We start from the raw sequence: 20,114 nt of genomic DNA, 5'->3' as shown, positions 1-20,114 counted from the left end.
ACTACTCCTGTCATAACATGAACTGATAAGCACTTTTACACTGATACAGCTGCACTTGCTGGCTTGGGGCAGAGAGAGGGAAGGAACTGCAGTTTAAAAATAATAGTCAGATTTTATGTATTCAGATTTTATATACTGTTTTCATCCATTGCAGTTTACAAACAAAAGGCCTAAGAGACCTAGGTAGACAAATAATAGACAAGAACAAACTTCTTAAAATCGTTATGTTGTAGGTGATACTTTGGAAAACTAAGGCTAGTATCCAGCCTCCAAGTGGCAAGATAGGATTCTGACCTGTTGGCCATAATGATTCTTTGAAAGGGTTAAAGTAGGAAAGTTTTTTCTAGCACAGACAAGCCTGTAGCAGATAGCAAATTGATTAGCAAGGGTGTGGGCATTTGTATGACTAAAGTTACATGTGCAAGTGTTAAAAGGATTCAAGYTTTATTATATATCACATATCATTTCAGATCTTTCTCTAAACAGGTAGGGAGTCACTGCCATATCTTGCTTTAATATATATACATTTATCTGGAGTAGATTGTTTTGCACAGGAGGATCAGTAGTGTATTGCTTTCAACTTGACCAGCTGGTCATCCAGCTTTCATAGCTGGGCTCAGATTTGCATTTTCCATGTATGTCAAACAGTGGCCCCACAATCAGTGGCATTTTATGAATTACATAATTATCTGTGTGAAGGCAAATGCTTCTGCAGTCCCATCTGCTCATATTAAATTGATTGACAACCATGCCTGTTCAGGCCTATTAAACAGAGCAAGAAACCCAGTCAATCTAAGTTATGCATCTAACTCTTACGCACTTCTAATGAAGCAATCCTGCAAATAAGTGCCTAATTTTCCTCTCTAATCAAGGGAAGAAGGGAGAGAAGTGCCCTTGCAGTCATCCAAGGGAGAGCTCACTTTCCTAAAGAGTAAAGCTTTCACAAATAGTTTGAAGGCACCTATTAGAAGGATTTGAGTAGCCCTCTAAAATTATCTGGCAGGAGAGCTGTCGTGGCTGATTCTGTCTGGGATATCCTTTGAATCTGCTTGAGCAACTGGTGAGCTTCATCATCGTGTCGCCTCAGCCTTGTGCACCCGCCTTTGTTGTACCACAGTTCTTCACTGCCTTGCACTTGTGGGCGTTCTCCTGGTGTTCCCTGTGGGATGAGTCCCCTGAGGCCCATGGCTGGGTCTCCTGCATGGTGCTGCCTGTTGCAAGTAATAGCTGTGCTAATAGGTAGCAAAGGTACTATCAATTTTTTTGTAGGGGGAGGAGGAGGTATAAATGTTTTGAATGGCCAAGAAAGGATTTAAAAATCACAAGTTTAATGTGGCCAACCAAAAGGAGGAGGTAGGAGCGGACAGCTCAGCACCATCTCATCAGCATAGTTGGGATTGCTGCTGCTGCTCTCTTTCTGGGGACTGAGGTGAGAGGAGTTTTCCCAGGGACACCGCAAGTGCCCCGGTTGCACTGTGACCCAGGGAAGCAGTCTGCTCTACGTGCCAGCGATGTTATCAACTGCGGCGGGTGACATACGGGAGGCTGAGGTCACGTCCCGACAGGAGAGCGCTATGCTGCTCCCTTTCAAGAAAGGGTGGGGAACACCTTCTTCCATAATGTGAAACATTTGTGCTAGTTGGCATGTTAAAACTACTGTGGTGACACCTCCCCACGTCTCTGTACGAAAGCTGAGGGAAAATATGTAAACTTGGGACCGCAGATCAACCCATGCCTTTAGCTGTCTGGATGCGATAGCCAGCAGTTTCAGTGGGAGCTGGACTTGCCGTTGATGGAAACATTGCCTCCCTTGCCTTTAGGAAAAAGCTGAAGGAGTACGTGTGGAGGGGTGATCTTAGAAATATTGATCAAGGATTTCCCAAAAGCCTGAGTGATGCCATGTATATTTCAGCTTGGCACATCAAAAAACTTACCTTGGTATTTGAAGGTCAATATGTAATTTTATAAAAAAGATTTTTACCAAACCTAATATAAATACAGTCCCTTAAATATGCCTCTTCAATTATCAAGATGTTGCGGTATTTTGCACTATTTTGCTGGTACTTGAAGACATGGAATAATACTTTAATCTGTCATCCCTTTTAAAGCTGAGTAAAATGTGAACAGTGTTTTAATAAATTCATTTTTTAAATCTTTTGTGTGCTAAAAACATAGAACCGCTTTAGTAACAGCACAAATTAAATTTAATTTTAAAGATGGAGTTTTTCTGTCGACAGCTTTCATTCAATTGCTTAACTGTCTCAAAGCATGAGTAAAGATTACATGCATATGCATAGAGAGGGATAAAGAATATGTTGGAAACAATGTATTATCAAGATTGAGTTGTCATAATTTCACTGTCACTTCTGTCCCCCATCCTTCTGCAATATTTCTGTTGAGCCTGGGCTGTTCTCTTGGGAAACTCCCAGTGATCTTGCTACTCTGGAGTTTTGATTCTGCATCTGATTTCAGAAGTACTTTCTTTTCTGTACTTAATTTTGATATTTAGACAGATTTTTTACACTTTGATGTGAATCTTTGAAGGAATTTTGGGCTTCTCCCGAATTTTCTTTTTTCTCATTTTTTATTATATACACTGTGACTGCAGCATTAGGAGCATAGGAATTTAAGATAAAATAAGAATGGAGGATTATAATCACTGAAGTGATTTATTGAACTAATATCTTTGAATACCTCCTTTGCAAGGCATGTTTTAAGGCAAAGTTACAATGGTTTAAAAAGAAACCCTTTATTGTCTTTGTCTGTATCGATAATGGCTGTTTTTATTTTGTATGTTTTTATGTTTTTACTTTGCCCTTCCTGAGTAGGGTTAAATCACTTGCAAAAGGTTATAGGGTTGGCATAGCTTAAAAGGGATCAAAACCACCACAGAGGAGTTTCTCCAATCAAGTAATATTTAAAGTTAAGTATTCAAGATTACCTGGTACAATTAATCTGAAATGAATTAAAAGTAAACATTAAGTGAAACTGCCTGGCATTTGTTCTTCTCTAGTCAGTCGGGCATTTTATTTGTTGCATTGCCAGGACGGAAAAGGTTCCAAAATTCAAATCTGTAGAAGCAAATTCTTAATAAAACACTAGTTCAATCACTTTGACATGGAGTTAAAGGAGTAGTTTTCCTATAGGTGCTCATTCAGTTACAACAAGAATGCTGTCCAGAAGTCAAGTTGTTAAAATGGAAAAGCTGTTCCATTTTATTTATGGTAGGTTTTACAAATAACAACAATGTCTTTAATACTTCTCTCGTACATTTTTTGTTAAGGCTGTAAATCTGAGATTTATGAGTCTGGATTGTCATCTGAAATGGAAAGGAATTCTCTGCAAAGACAACATTCAACAGTCAGAGTTAAAAAGTTCATCTAGCAGAGAAGTTTACCAGTTATTTTACCACAAATACTTATTTCAAATTCATTATGAAAAATTAAGGGCCTCAGTTTCAGATGGCACCCACTTATGTACTCAGTACTCGGAAGCATTGAAATATTAGGCACGTACAAAGGAGTTTGCAGTAGTAGGGCCTAAATTAAGGAAGTGTGATTTAAAGAAAGGGAAATCAGTAGATTCTTTCCCCAGAATAAAGGAATTTTTTAAAATAATACAATATGTAAGATAATATTTTGATTGTAAGTATATTTCTCTTGGCTTCTAATAGAATGTCTTTTATTTGTGAGGTCTCAGTAYACATTTCTGATCTTACTGATTACTTTCAAGTCTCAGTCTGTGGATACCCTCTGACCCTCAAATTTAACACTTTGACTAGGCTGTTTAATGACAGTAATTTTATTGTGAGCTAATATGTGTGTGTGGCATTACTTTACAGGTATAAACCAGAAGAAAGTCCCATATGGGACAGTATCTAAGCAAGCAGTGCTAGACCCGTTATTTTCTGATAGAATAAAATAAACCTTGCCCTCGATTCAGCTGGAGCGAACTTTTTGGGAGTCTTTGTCTGGAGCCACAAAAGGAATTAGTGAGCAGAAACCTGAAGACTACTAAGTTTATTTTAAGAATGTGTTGCCAGAAATCTAATAAATTTATTTATTGCTGCAGGCCATGCATTCATGAAATCTTACTAATCCAGGTGTTGTTGTAGTTTTTTTTCCTTCAGAGGGAGGCACAGGGTGTGGATCCTTAGGAAAACAGGTATTCTGCTTTAGGTAATATGGGCATTGTTTAATGATAGACATGACGGCTTGAGGGTATGTTTGGGTTTTCTCTATTATTACTCAAAAGAGTTTAAATTATTTTTCTGATGTGAAGTTAGTTACACAAAATGGTTATCAGTTTAATGACAGCACAGAAATAATTGTTTAATAAAACAATAATTCTTTTAAATTGAATAGATTTTTTCTTGTTATTTTTAAATATTCAGAAGATGAGTTTTAAAATGCTTGAATTTGCAGATTTACCAGTTCAGGACTAGTTGTATCTTTGAGCTTTCTCAGGACTCTTTGTGCACCCATGAAAATCACAGTTTTAGGTATCTGAATGTTAGCTGTCTAATCTGTCTGGCTCTGTAGTCTCCCTTCATAATCAGTGTAGTGAGCCAGATCCTTCCAGAGGGCGATCCACTCCATCCTATTAGATATATCTACAGTTCCTGGAGATGCTTCTCTTTCCATTGGTTGTGCCTRGACAGCTAGCTTAAATTAAATATCTGTCTTTTAAATTATAAAAGTAGATTAAATGAATCCTACCCTTAGTGACAGGTCTCATCTTTACCTGTTCTGAAACAGAAGCCAGTTGATTAGGTTCCTCTACACTGGGACCTGACCAAAATATATTGCTTATCAGTAGTGACTATTCAGTGGGAACTATTGAATTTGGCCACTCTGAAGATTTTTCTGCAGAGGAGCAGTGATCATTATGTATACAATATACAATAACATAAAACAGCATTTCAAAATACAGAGTTATCTTATCTGTACAGCAAGAGCAAAGCTTAGCAAGAGTGAAGTGCTACTAAGACAGCAGTCTACAGACAGCCCTGCTTCCCGATACCTTCCCACTTCTAGGTCTAGAGGGAGACCCTGTTCTGCAGCTGTCCTCTGTCCCCTTTCAAATGTTTCCTCTGCTGTCCATCCCCTATTTTGGGTTTTGTCCCGCTTCTCTTGAACCTGATTACATGAGTTAGGTCTCCAGAAGGGAGGATAGGCTCCCAAACAGTCGACTCTCTTCGTTTTCCCTTATTACTGTCAAATCGAAGCTATTAGAAGTGATCACTGCCTGCTGATTAGTTAAAATTAATCTCTTATAACTGGCTATCAAACAAGGCATAACAATCAAGAGACAGATAGCATGCTTTTTAATTTTTTTTATTTTTGTTTCCTGTTCATCAGTTTAGAAGCAGTAACAGGACAGAATAAAGTTTTTCTTCTTCATTTTCTGTGGCCTGGTAGCTGCTGAGCGTTCAATATAGCATGAACTTTGGCATGTGCCTGTCAGTTTCTTAAAGGTCTGTCATCCAAACACCAGCCTGTCCAGGACTGTTTGACCTCAAATATTGGGCAAGAGCAGGTTCATTCAGTACAGCATAACTTCAAGCTTTCATATAATATATTCATGCTGTGCATTATTTGTAGTTTATTTGTGATATCTGATCCCATAATATGCTTGTTTTCATCACTTTTAGATGTCTCCTTACATTTTTTTTTTCAATATCAAATGCATCCTGAGAGATTAGGGTTTGATTATGAATTGTTTTGAGCACATTCTGTTATGACCATGTCACTCCTCTTGACATTCAGTGAGACAAAGTATGTCTGGAAAGAAAGCCTTGTGAGTTCTGATTTTTAATGAGAACAGACTTGTAATTATTAGTAAATCTACTTTCTGTGGAACTGCTACTTGTAGCAGTCAGTACCTTCAATTTCCAAAGAAATCTTTGCATAGAAACTGTATGATGATCTTTCCGTTGTGTCAATGAGATTTAGATCAAATCTTTTTGTCATTGTCTTCACAGTAACCTGTGTGGCTTCATTGTGTACATTGCAATGTTTTAAAGTGATGTAATATTTTCTCTTTGGTATGTGCATAAACCAAATATTGTATCTGTTCCTTTCTGAATTTGCCAATTTGTATTTTCTGGGAAATGTCTAAAAAATATAGTTTTTGTGTCTAATGAGCTGTCAGTGGTTTACTTGTAGTTTACCCTTAATTTCACTTAAACTCTTTGCCCTCTTAAAAGAAAATCTAGGCTGCATCTGACATATTTTAAATGTCTGCTTTGAAATGAGATGAATCAAATTCTAGAGTGTGACTGTCCGCAAAGGGTATTGGCTAAGGTGATTCTGTGAATACTATTCTATACATCTTCCCCACCTATAAACACTGAATAATTATTAAGTATTTGAATGAAGAGAGAAGAATTTTTCTCATCCTGTGAAAAAGTTCTGAGATATTGTTATCTTGAATTAGGTCAAAAAGTCAAAATGTTTATAAAATTTTGCAGAATAATTGAGCACAGGTCAATTAAAGCATTCATTCTGAAAAATTTAAATTGAATTTTTTAACTTTTTACATTTAAAATAAATTTATTACAATATTAATATGAAAAGCTATATACACCCAAAAAACTCAAGACAGACTGTATAAATAAACAATGAAATTCAAATTTCTTCCCTAACAGTACTTTCAGTAAAGAGATTAATCAAAGTCAGTCTTTTTGTGAACAGCTTTGATTTTTGATGGATTGGTAGAAGAGGAATCGTTTGAATAATATTTGTCCTGTTCTAGTTTGTTCGGTCTTGCTAAGAACTTTCAGGGTTGCTTGATGTCTTTTATTTCATTAAGGACACTGATTCAGCAATGCACATAAGTGTGTGCATAAGCATTTCAATAGTACCTCTGAATCCAAGAAATTATTGCATAGTCACCATCCTGAATTGGAGCTGTAGAAATAGGAAGAGAATTGTTCAGCATCTTGCAGAGCTTATTTACAGCAAAAAAACCCAAACCCACTAGTGATCTTTTGGATTGCCTTGAAATCAGCTACAAAGCTGACCGCTTAATAGCTCTACAGGCTTTCAACCACACACATTGCTCCAGCATATATTTTTGGTGATTCAGCCCAGGGTCAATAACGAGTTTTCCCTACTCATTTGTCTGTTTTGCTCTTCTCCTCTTTGAAACCCCGCAGCCTCTCAGTGCAGCCAATAGAATGAAGGTACCCTGCCTCTTGGTAAACTAATTTATACTGAGGTTGATTTAAACTGAAATTGCTGTAAAGCTATGAAATGCAGTGACTGAAGAGCTATTGCATGTTTGCTTCCACAGTTTCTGTTAATGAAAACCTGGTTAATCTCTTAATCAGAAACTGGTTAATCTCTATCAGAAGAACAGGGCATAAACTCGAATTGGGAATTCCTTAAATTAACCCAGCATGAATTTCCAGACTGTGCTTGGAGACCTCCTTAGTTACACTTAGCTGAATTTTACCGGGATCAAAATTTAATATGCACTGTCTAGCCTATCCATTCATGTCTCTCTTCTCAGTTCTCCATCCGTTTTTCTGATAAAGCAACTATACAGTATTCTTCAAATATTTTTTCTACTACATGACTTCAAACATTTATTTACTGAGAGCACTGGCAAACGCAGCCATTCCAACTTGTTTCTTGGGGGAAGACATGAAACAGAAGCAAAAAAAGGTTACAGAAACTACTGAAAGACGGAAACTGTCTGCAGTTCATTGGATACCAGCAATTACACTCCAGGCAAGCCAAATCCATGATGCTGGGAAGTGTGTGTTTTCTCATGAGAAGTCAGAGAAACCATTGTTTTAGTTCCTAATCACTAGGGGCTAGTTTGGGGTGGTGGGTTTGGTTGTTCTGCAAATATATTGAGTTACAGTGGCAGACAGAGTGCAGAAGGGTGCAGAGTTCACTAAGTTATTATAGTGATTGGATTCCATTACGGTACATTTGAGAAAGACTTGTAAAGATGAAGCATTCTAATGGGTTTCTAATTGGATAAAATTATCAGGTTAACTTACACATGGCTGAAGTCAATTCAAAGCATTTTAATGGAGGATTTTACATGCTGGTCTTGCTTATGTATTTCACTTCTGCAAATAGTTTTTCTAGATGAAATTAAGGCAGTTTAACAAGACATGATATTTCTGATGATCTTTCATAGCAGGGAAAGTAGCGTATAATGTGTTGTCCAATGCATTGAATAAAGATTATTTGTTATCTATTTTCTACATATTTATACAAACCACAAAWCATGACTACCAAATAGCGTGGGGATCAAAAAACCATGAGAATTGCTGAGGTTGGAGACAGGGAGCTTCACGGCTAAATGGGGAATCATGATGTTGGAGTCAAAGGTTTCTACATTTCACATCAGGTTCTACTTCTAATAAAACTGTTGAAGTAACTTTATCCTGGTACATAGTAACTAACTTGACTTGACACAGAAGAAGGAGGCTAATCAGAGGTTGAAAAAATGAAACAGGTGTCTAAAGATGGAAGATTTCCTTTCTGTCCTTTGTCTCTGTATCTTTGTTTTCACTGCAGGCTGAGCTCAAGTTCAGGAGTGGATTTTCCTTTTCAGATGCTTCGTGTACCTGCTACAGTGAGAAGATCCATAGCAAGGAAAAGGACAGAGTAGTGCCAGTTTTGGTAACCCTGTCTGAATGGAGCATCCAGTGGGTTCAGATATTCTGAGCCAAAAAGGAAAAGCCGCAGGTCTATGGCAACAAATGAACAAAGTGTCAGGAATTGGAAAGAGCTGGAGGAAGAGGGAGGAAGTACATGATGTGTTAAGATGTCTTGCTATGGTTGTAGTTATGCTGTACAATGATTCCTGAACTATAGGTGGGCTGTTAATACTGTATTTTGCTATTACAAGGTATCTGCTTTGAAAATATATGCTCACAGGCAATTACAGCAATTAAGATATGATGGTCATCCATTCCTTTTCAGAAAGCCCTTGGGCACCATTCTGAGGTACTATATCTTGCCATATACCAATATTTTGAGCCTGACAAGGCACGCAATTAAATGCAAATATAAATCAGATTTAGGTTTGAACTATTTGAGACACTAAAACTGAAACGTAAGAGATGTGTGTAAGTGAGCTGTAGGTTGTATGCCTGTGTCCACAACACGTTTAAACCATTAGTTCTTTGTGCAGTGGAACGAGTGAGGCCAGATTTCCTTTTGCTTTTTGTCTTATGGTTGGAATCTCTTCTGTCTAGAACAGTGCAGACTCTGGTAGATGCTTTTTCTTTAGTCAGGGTATTTATAATTTCTCTCTCTGTCATTGATATTCTCATTTCTAATATGAAATGAGCTCATGAAGCAACATTTTTTTTCTCAGTAGAAATAGAAAAGTAGAGGTTCTCTATCCTCTAATTGTCAGGCAATTTTGTTTACTTTTATATCTTAGAAGCTTTTATCACTCTGTCAAATTAGGTTTAAACTGGCCAGTGTGTTCAAAGGTGGCACACGTACACATAGCTTTTCTCACTAGGTAAACGGACAATATTTTTTCTCTTGCATTTGTCCCAAGAAACTAATGCAAAGACACTGGTATTTACTGAGTCAATAGAATATGGTCAAGCTAAGGTAAGTACAGATTTAGCTAACACTTGGTTAGTGGTTTTATTGTAATGCTCAGTACAGTTTTTGGTATGTGAATTTGTAAGCCTCCCCTTTCTCTGTAGCAATAGAGATCAAAAGAAGAGAAAGAAGCAGGGCAAGGAGTGCGGCATAACACTCTGATAACCATTTCCCTCCTTTCATTTATGTAGTACCGTTGCCTTTATGTTGGAGAGATTATACAAGTTTGGTTGTTTGGTTTTTCTTTTCTAGTAGACAAGTCAGCTCCATAAAGAAATAGAGAGGCTTATCTTGGAAGCAGAGTGGAAGTAAATGAAAAAGTTGCCTATTTCAGCCCTGGTGAAGCCACATCTGGAGTACTGCATCCAGTTCTGGGCTCCCCAGTACAAGAGGGATGTGGCACTACTGGAGCAAGTCCAGCAAAGGGCTACAAAGATGATTAGGGGACTGGAGCATCTCTCTTATGAGGAAAGGCTGAGAGAGCTGGGCCTGTTTAGCCTGGAGAAGAGAAGGCTGAGAGGAGATCTTATCAATGTGTACAAGTATCTGAAGGGAGGGTGTCGAGAGGATGGGACCAGACTCTTTTCAGTGGTGCCCAGCGACAGGACGCGAGGCAACGGGCACAAACTGAAACACAGACAGTTCCAKCTGAACATGAGGAAAAACTTCTTTGCTGTGAGGGTGAGAGAGCACTGGAACAGGTTGCCCAGAGAGGTTGTGGAGTCTCCTTCTCTGGAGATATTCAAAACCCGCCTGGACGCGATCCTGTGCAATGTGCTCTAGGTGACCCTGCTTGAGCAGGGGGGTTGTACTAGATGATCTCCAGAGGTCCCTTCCAACCTCAACCATTCTATGATTCTGAGATCCTGTGATTTGTTCAAGGGAATAAAATCAAATAAACTGGAAAGGGAAAAACAGCCTTCCATTTGCCTCTTCATCCAGTAGTTAAGCCATGAGTGAACTGAAATACTTAGATACATTTCTSTGCTGTTCAGTTATTTTATTCATTGGCTTTTGTACAAAAGTCTTAAATTCTAAAGGGATTTATTTGCACATTTCAGATAATACTTATCTGAGCAAATCTTGTTCTGTAGCAGCACCTTGTGGGAAGGGAGTCAGACTACATCCTTTCACACAAGCCAGCATTCACGAAAGACAGTTGCTGAGAAAACATCTGTCTTCAGTGAGCTGAACAATTTATTTTATTCTTGCTACGGAAATTGCAGCATTCTCCTGAGCAATGGCAAACACACCCAATGGAATGACACACAGAACTTGACTGGTCCTTCTGTTATTATCTGTGGCATCCAGAATTCCTACACTGACAAGAAGGGCCTTTTTACAGTGGAAAACTAGTAAGCAGATGGTGGTAAAGTGTACATGAAAAAGTAAAGTTGTGCTATATTTTATCAGAAATGTGCTAATTAATTTGCTATATTCGGTACAAATACTTGGTTTATAGCCAGTGAAATGGGTGCTACCTCTTTTCAGCTCTTATCTTACAAACTGGGAAAAAAGTGGCTTTTTTAGCTGGGTCTTAAAGTGCCATCTGTTTACATTTGTTATTTCTGTAATATTTTTTGTAGACTAAGATAAAACCTATATATTCTGCCATTTTAATAAGCACTTACTGCTGTTTTACAGTTGTAGAAATCATGTTAAATGTAAACACAGCMGCTTCATTTCTTCTGGGGGCAAAAGATTAGGCTGAGACATGCTCAGTTTGCAGGCTGGTACTCAGTGTTTTGCAGTTGGAGTTAAATGGCTTCCAAATCATCCCCTCCAAAACTTTGGATCATACTTCCCATATTCATGCCTTGCTTGGGCTTCAAAAATGAGCCTGCCTGCCTCTGCTGATGAATATATGGGCATTTTTGTTTGGGGAGAAGGACTGTGAAGGTTCTTTCCATCATTTGGAGAGGAAATTTGATCTTCCGCTTGATGGCAATGCCATCAGCATCAAGAACTATCACCCACAGCCTGTCATACATGTTAACCATTCAGTTTGCCCAGCAGACCGTACTGCTTTACTGAGTTTTCAATTCTCAGTGTTTGAGTGCACAACAACTGTCCATTTTCACTGAGCCTGCAGGAAAGCTGTTGTGCAATGGCTAAATTAGAGATCTAGGAAAGGATCCCTGGAGTTACCTTTCTTTCCAGGATTGTGGTGCTACAGGTATGCCCCCTGCCCTCCCCCCAAAAAAAAACCACCTTGAGGACTCGTTTTGATCTATTTGAAAATTTAACTTGCAAAACACATCTCAGCATCTCAATTAGTTTGGGGCACTCATGATACCATGAAGATAGGTCATTACAAAGAGAATGCCAATAAGCATTTGTGTCTCTCCAGATCTCTTTAATGACATAGACGATCACACTTGTGTGATTAACCCAACAGTTACAAGCATGTAAGCTTAGGAGGGCAACACCTTAGCTGTAAACTGTGGCATGTATCAGGGAAACTTAACCTTCTTGAAACCATTTCCTAGTAAGATATGAAAGCTATGTCATAAATATGTTGTATCATACGGAGCTGACGTATAATTTATAAACTAATAAGACCAGAAATTGACTGGTTTAGTGAACAAAATACTCAGTTTTAGAGGCAGGCTATATGGGTAAATGGGTTAATTTCATATGTGGCAGGAATTAATTCTGTTTGCAGTTTTGAAATAAAATCCCACTGAAATTTGCTCTTACAGTCCAAAGGATGGTAGATATCATCTCCAATCTTTTGGGATAATAAGGGCCTTCCTGTGCTTCAGGCAGTCCAATCATATCTAGGAAGTTCCACATGTTGCCTTGTGTAATGGGTCTTTTGAAAATACAAATACAGTTCTGCAGAACCTTGGATCAGCTGCAATTTTTATAATTTTTAGAAAAGGGATCCCAAATATATTTGCGTGAATTCATAGAAAACTAACATACTTTGGACTGAATGTGATTGAGATAAAGATCTGAGATAAAATGTATTCCTGTATGTACCAAATACATCATGAGTACATTGAGTTCTTGTTATTTCTTAGTTTCAAACCTTTGCCATGCTTGGATTTTAATGGCCAGCTAGGATATATATCTCATCTGGGTTACAGGTTATGTTAATCTCAAAAGAAAAAATAGTATTTAACAAAAAGGAAAAATAAATAAATGCCTTTATCATTTTGTTTTGCAGGGGGCAATAAGCTGAAGAATCAACATTTTCGCCTAAACTGGGCATGGATCTCCTTAGAAAAGGAGTATTATTTAGTAAACGAAGACTCCAAATATCTTGATGTTGTTCTTAAACGGAGAGGTTACCTGGGAGAAACTTCTTTTATAAGTAAGTTCAATTCTAGTCCTATCAGTCGCTTCTATAAGTGGCTGGCAAGCTAATTCTCCAAATGTATTAATGCAGCTATATCCTTTTACTGGTGTATGATACTGAGCAAGCTAGATACAAAGTAGTATGTTTACTTATTAAAGCACTCATCTTTTATTGAGCTAATTATATGATTTCTTGAATTATATAATGAAATTTTCACACATGTATTTTTTTATGGTCTTCTGCAATTCATTTTTGATTTAGCAGCCCAAGACCCAGTCCTTCTTCCTTGGATTTGAATCATTAAAATTTCTGTTGGCTTCAATATTAGGAGAAAAGGATCTTATAAACAAAACTGGTTAATCGACATGGTGTTGAAGCTCACCACAATGCATGTCATTCTAATTAGTTCCCCAGAATGCTATTTCTCCTAAAATAACTTCATTATTTACCTTGAATATTTAAAAATATTTAAATCATTTAAATAATATTTAATTGAATATAAATATAAAAATTATAAAAATGAATGCATAAAATTTATAATGTTAAAATAAGAATAGTGCAACAAATTGTTCTTTTATAAATAAGTACATTTTGAAAGTGTTTAGAAATATCAGGGTTTTCAATCATGGAAAATACTTCAGTTTTTGTTTATGACAAACTATTTGTTTACTAGCAGAACAAATTTATGACTTCAGGTAATGGAATGTATGTTTTTTGAGCCAACTTGGAGCATATATATAAGTTCTAAATATATAAGTTATATATAAGTTCTATTACTCAGAACGTCATTAAAACAGAAGAGTGAAATGTATTCTTGCTATACTTCTGCTAGATGGTGTCATATTTTGAGATGTTTGCTGTGTTGCATGTATGTCAAATTCTTAGCAKATCATATGAGAACAAAGATGTGATTGCCAAATGTGAAGATCTAAGGGAAAGTTCCTCCAGCTGGCTTGCCTTCAGCCAGTAGAAAACAGCAGCAGCTGAGGACAGCAAGCGCAGTCTACAGAAGACATTCTTTTGGAGCTGAAATTACTAATAGCATGCTTGGACACTGAGGTTCTTTATGCTTTTGAACAGTATCAAAGTATTTTTAAACAAATAATTGAGAGTTTAAGATTTAACAGAGTTCTAAAAAATATAAAATTTCTGGGGATGATGATGTCCAAACTGGAGCACCAGAACAAGAAAAATACATTTATTAAGGGTTATTAATCAGTAAATATGTAAATAAAATTATTTACAACTAAGGAATAGTTTATGAAGAAACCTATAAGAAATATCTCAGAACTTAAATGGATGAACAGATTTCCCAGCATGGAGTGTTCTCTTTTTTTTTTAACAGCCGAATTCTGCAATTCTTGCTGAAATAGAATTCCTGTTAAAGGAATGCATTTGACACTACAATATATTGCCACTTTTTTAACAAAGCACAATATTAAAAATACTGAAATGAAAAAGGGCCAGATTTTAAAAACTGTTTTTRAATAAACAAATGTATATATACTCATAATTTCCAAAGTACCATTGCACCTTCAAAAATCTCATTAGATTCGCAGCCAAAGAGTCTCCTGTAATTAGGTGACTAGGCCACTGTTTTCCCACAAACTGACATAAGAAGTCTGAGATGTTGTCTACTTCTTGCCAAGAAGAAGTATTTTGAAAGGACTGAACATCCCTTTGTACAGCTGTATGTATGTCTGTGTATACAAACCTGTAAGTGTGTTATCCATAAACAGCATTTACAGCCGTAGCACACAGATTTATTAAAAGACCAGTATAACTCTTAACTAGTTTTATGAATAAAGTGAAAAGTTTTAATGAAAAGCAGTGCTAGCTAATTGCCTGTACAATTTGGGATTATTTTATGAGCAGGTGCCTAGGTCTGGTACTAATATTGTATTTGTTTCACAAAATGCAGTTCCTGTCTGGATTTTTTTCTCTATAATGAGAAAATACGTGTGTAGCAACTTGACAGCAATTGTCATACCTCATTTTCCAGGAAGGCTGTTGTGAGCTGGTCTGATTAAACAGTGACCAGCATGTGCATGAGCAGTAAGCTCATTTTCTTCAGTCAATGTTGGCAGTCAATTGATGCTGATACAAGAGGTGTTGAAAGCTGCTTGCAGTGTCTGGGGAGTGAAAAGGTGAAAAAAGATTGTGTTATCACGTTCTGCTACCTTACACCTATCTGTAGCTTCTGGATCTGTTCCCATTCTGTTCCTTCTGCATCCACACTGCTGATGCATTTGGACCCGAAAACATTATTCTCGTACAATTTCAAGTCAAAACTCCTGGTGGGCTTACACTGCTTAGAAAAGGCACTCAATTTGAGGCTGATATTATGCAATTAKGTAAGCATTTACCTGGCATGAAGGACAGGCTCTTCCTTAGAAATAGGAGTTATGTTTAAGTCTCTTTCTGAATTAGAATTTGAGTTTCAAGTACTGAGATGTACTTAGGCCACCTATCTAGCTAGGGAATTTACAGGAATTAGGCATTAATTAAATGAATCTAACTTAAAAGGCTCTGTTTTGAACAGTAAATTAACTTTGATAATATATTTCTTTTAAAGAAAGTAAAAGAATGATAGAGATAAGCAAAACATAAAGTTAAGGATGTGTAGTTTAAATTCATTTCTGATACTGGTTAACAAATACTGATTTGACTTCTGACTTTCAAATAACAATGTTTTCAAAATTTTTCTGAATTCAGCTGACTCCAGCTCCAAAAAGAGAACTGACAAGCAAGAATAACAAATCTGAGTAATTTGCCTTTGGTTGACTTACCTTAGTTCTGCAAAATGGAATTACAGAGTTGAAAAGAACATAGAAGATACTGATTAAGACACTTACTAGGCTTTCTGATCCATATGCAGGGCTGAAGGGGCTGAAGGAATACAGAGGTTATATAAAATAGTAGCTATGATGAAGGAGGAGAAGCAAGCAGGAAGTGAGAAAGGCAAAGTTTGTAGGGAGAGGTGGTAAGTTTTAGTATATTAAATGATACAGTTGGAAGAAACAGATAAGAGGTGAGATAGGTTTTTGAATTCTTTTGAGAACCTTTAAGATTTGGATGGTGCTGTGCAGTTGGAACAGAAGCCAGATGCATGAGCTGGAGACAGTTCTAAAGGACTGTCTAATTTGCACAAAGGCCTTTCAGACAGCCTTGAATAGGGAGAGAAACATCAATGAAAAGCTATTTTAGAAATGTAAGCTTGCCAGTCGGCTTAGAGAATTTAGAGCTTTTCTGGTAGTTAGTTTTGCTTTTGCCTTTAATTAAGTTAGTTGATCTGCTTCACCTTTATTTGTGACACCAATATAAATTGATCAAGAGAAACAGAGTTAGCTTGAGCAGACTTAAGTTGGGAAAAGTATATTTTTCTAAATCTTTTTTTTTTTTAACGCTGAAATAATGAGAGAAGAATACAACTGATGCTTTTAATGATCTGAATTTCTGGTTTTGGCAGGTATTAGTACCAAAGATGGCACTGCCAAGAAAGATAAAGACTTCAGAGGAAAAGCCCAGAAGCAGGTGCAGTTTAATCCTGGCCAAACCTTAGCTACGTGGAGAGTACGGATTTTAAGCGATGGTGAACATGAACACTCGGAGTCCTTTCAAATTGTTCTTTCTGAGCCTGTCATGGCAGTCCTTGAATTTCCTGATGTGGCTACAGTGGAGATTATTGACCCAGGAGATGGTAAGAACCTTACCAGAACTGTATTGCTAATGTGTGCATATACCAAAAGATAAACTGGAGGAATTAAAGAATCAACAGTAAAACTGCTGTTTCCAGCTCCAAAACGGTCCTGGATTTTAATACTCCACTCAGTATCTGAGTAATCAAGTTTAGCTGATTACAAGCCATTCTGATTAACTCAGAAATGCATTTACTCCACGTGTATTTTCAACTAATGCAGACTGCTCAAAGCTTAGTTATATTTTCACATCTCTTTTAAATATAAAGTGCTAAATTTCATGTTAGATTTAGTTTCATGTTATGTTTTTAGCAGGTTGGGTGTGAAAGCAGAATAGTATTTAATAATTATAGAAAGAAACATTACAGATTTGAGGCATGTTTACTGGTCTAGATTCTACCCTATGTAATGTCCTAACCTCAGGAGGATCAACAATTCAGAAGACACCAACGTGTTTGCAAACACAGAGTGTATTTGCACAGGTGACTGGCAGCTAATTAATTTACTCTGCCATAATAATTCATGTGAGAGAGAGTGGTACAGGCAAGTCTAAACTGGTTGACTCCAAACCATTTTGGGTCCTGAAGCAGACTAGTTGCATCAGGCCTTAATATCAAGCTGAAAATCTCTATAAAGGCAAAGTTCATTAGCCCAAATACAGCTCCAAGCTAGGGATGCTAGACCACATCAAGGCATGATGTTTCTACAGCTACGTAGTACTTGTTACATTATGAGCACTTACCATATTTCTAGTACCGCAACGTCTTTGCACCACATTATTTCACTGAGTGCATGCCTGCTGTCTCCCACAAGCTGCCTTTGACTGACAACTGAGGAGAGCAACTACACCAAATGTTTTTTGCATGTGATGACCTGGGCAAAGATACTGCCTTAGGTGACTCCTCTCCCACCTCCTGATACGCAGGCTTGAATATAAGTGATACGTACAAAATTAGCATAGATTTTCTGGCTGCTCTTCTCCTGGAGATCTGCAAAAGTTACTTTGGCCCTAGCCACGGTATAGGAAGAGAAAAGGCAGGAAGTGTGCATGTCCAAATAGTTTGCATTCAGGACAACATTTGACAGCTGAGGTGTCAAGAACATATAAAATGACAGTTAAATGTAGGTGAAGAAAGAACTGATTTAAAAAAAGGTATGTGCTCTGGTTGCAATCTGGTGGCTTTGCTTTTCAGCTGCAGCCAGACACTTGAACCTGTGGGCCACGATCACACAAAAACGTCATTAAGGAATCTTTCAAGAGATAGAAGACTGTAACAACTTGTTTTATATAGTCTTTCCTAATTAACATTTGAAGAGGACTGAGCAGGAAAACTGTGTCAGATTTTTTTTAGTGTCTAGTACAAATACAAGTTAAATCAAAGGTTATCTGACAGCCATATTTAGTCACTGAGACAAATAGTGCTTAACATGAAACGCAGTGTGTGTGAGACAGAAATGAGTTGAAAATGTATCAGATCTATATATAATACCTTTGATCCATGAAATAGGACAAATGAGGATAGTCTGAGGCTTCCTAATGCCAACAATAATTTTCCTATTTCATGAATCAAGATAAAATATTTATAGTCCCAGAAAATTTGCAGTAATCTATTTGCAATAGTTTTATAAGTAAAGTAATAAATTTGCATAGGAAAAATCAAATGCATAATCAAAGAATATCTGTGGGGAAAATATATGTAGCCCTTTGAGAGGAAGGATTTGGTTTCCTAATCATCTTTTAAAAAGCCAGATTTAATGAGTTCAGATGCTAACTGAATAGGAACCATCAAGGGTTTCATCCTCTTTCCAGTGAAGTTGACTTTAAAACTCATTGATTTGAACAGTGTAGTCTTAGTACCAAAATAGCTCATGTGGGAAGGTGTACCAGCCCTTTGGTGTATGGGAAATTAACTAATGTTTTATGCCAAAAAAAGATTTCATAAGGATGTGTTTTCATTCGCTAGCTGAAGAAAATATTCAGCCTTGAGTTTTAAATCAGTGGTGCAGATTGTTCTTCTCTGATCTTTTATGTTATTCATAAGATCTGTTAAACTTTTAAAATGTGATTTTATTCCTAATTGGATAACTATAATAGAGACAGGAAGCACAGAACAAATCACATTCCTGCATTTATTCAAAAGATAAAGTTTTTCATTTTATCAACTTAATTGTAAAGGGAAAAATAAAAGGACAAATGAGTTCTTTAATGTTACCTTCTCATTTAGTTTAAAACAGAAAGGTTGCTTTTTTCTGTTTTTTTTTTCATATCGAATTTTTGACTTGCTGGAATAATGAAAGTGTCTAGATCTTATCAAACCTGAATTACAGCATTTTTAAGGCAGGCTTTGATCTTAAGTCATGCTAGTAGTATTTTCCAGTTGGAGAAATAAAACCTGGAACATCCTTTCAAAGAAATCACATTACATTTTTCAGAAAATTGTTTGCAAAGTACTCTGAAATAATGAAATAATTTGCTTTGTGCAGTCAGCAAATACCATTTGATTTGATATTATGCAAAATTATAGTATTAAAGCAGCCTTAATTAGATTGCAGGTACACTACTGGAACTATAAAGGTCCTCTGTATATAACTGTTYTTTTTTCTTGATTTTTTTGAGGAAACAAGAACAAAATGGATCCCAAGTCCCAGGGACAGCATAAAACATAGTCATCTGCTTGTATGAGTATTGAATGATGAAAGAGTTTAAAAATGCATTTTCCCTAAAAAATAGAATCTGATATTCTTGGGCCTGATAGGTTTTAGGAGGAGATTGCTCTCCAGACTCCGCTGACTGTACTGGCTAGATCTACACTGAGTAAAACAGAAGTGTAAACACTTAGCCAACTCAAGTCAGATGTCCAAGTCAGGAGCTGAGTCTCACCCCTGTTGTCCTCAATGTTGTACCAGCACATTCACTCAAAATAAGATAGCAAGTGCTAAATCTGGCTTTATAAGCATCCTCAGTGCCAAATGATTGCCATGGTTATCAAAATGTAGTAACTAAAGAATGACCTTACCATTGCCTGTGTGTGAGGTACACTATTGATACTTCTGTGATTAATAGCTAATGAAATAGCATGGAGATAATAATAGGCTAGACCTTGTGGACCAATCTTCCAAACTTTGTCTTGCACCATTAACCCTAAATAAGTAAATTAATCACATAAAAGACTACTTTGTAGGAAGTCGTGAGATCAGACCTAATGATCTGATATTATTTTCTATTTCTGATAGTTAAAAAGACCAAGAAACTCTATTTCTCTCACCCTCCAAGTTTTTCTTAAAATTTAGGTCTATTACTGATACATTCACAGAATCACAGAATGGTTGATGTTGGAAGGGACCTCTGGAGATCATCTAAGTCCAACCACCCTGCTCAAGCAGGGTCACCTAGAGCACATTGCACAGGATCGCGTCCAGGCGGGTTTTGAATATCTCCAGAGAAGGAGACTCCACAACCTCTCTGGGCAACCTGTTCCAGTGCTCTCTCACCCTCACAGCAAAGAAGTTTTTCCTCATGTTCAG

The 20,114-nt window shown here is 37.0% G+C and overlaps 1 protein-coding gene across 1 annotated transcript in view; it reads left to right on the top strand.

Annotated features, from left to right (window-relative positions):
• FREM2 (FRAS1 related extracellular matrix protein 2) overlaps positions 1-20,114 on the top strand; it is a 143,208-nt gene that overhangs the window by 66,129 nt on the left and 56,965 nt on the right. The window contains exons 3-4 of the mRNA XM_026078317.1: positions 12,760-12,906; positions 16,361-16,591. Coding sequence (XP_025934102.1) covers positions 12,760-12,906; positions 16,361-16,591 — 378 coding nt within the window. The remainder of the gene's footprint in view (positions 1-12,759; positions 12,907-16,360; positions 16,592-20,114) is intronic.

This window comes from Apteryx rowi, unplaced genomic scaffold (genome assembly GCF_003343035.1).
Source record: "Apteryx rowi isolate R43461 unplaced genomic scaffold, aptRow1 scaffold_478, whole genome shotgun sequence".
Taxonomy (NCBI): domain Eukaryota; kingdom Metazoa; phylum Chordata; class Aves; order Apterygiformes; family Apterygidae; genus Apteryx; species Apteryx rowi.
Note: the sequence above shows the minus strand (reverse complement) of the source record. Positions and strands in the feature narration are given on the sequence as shown.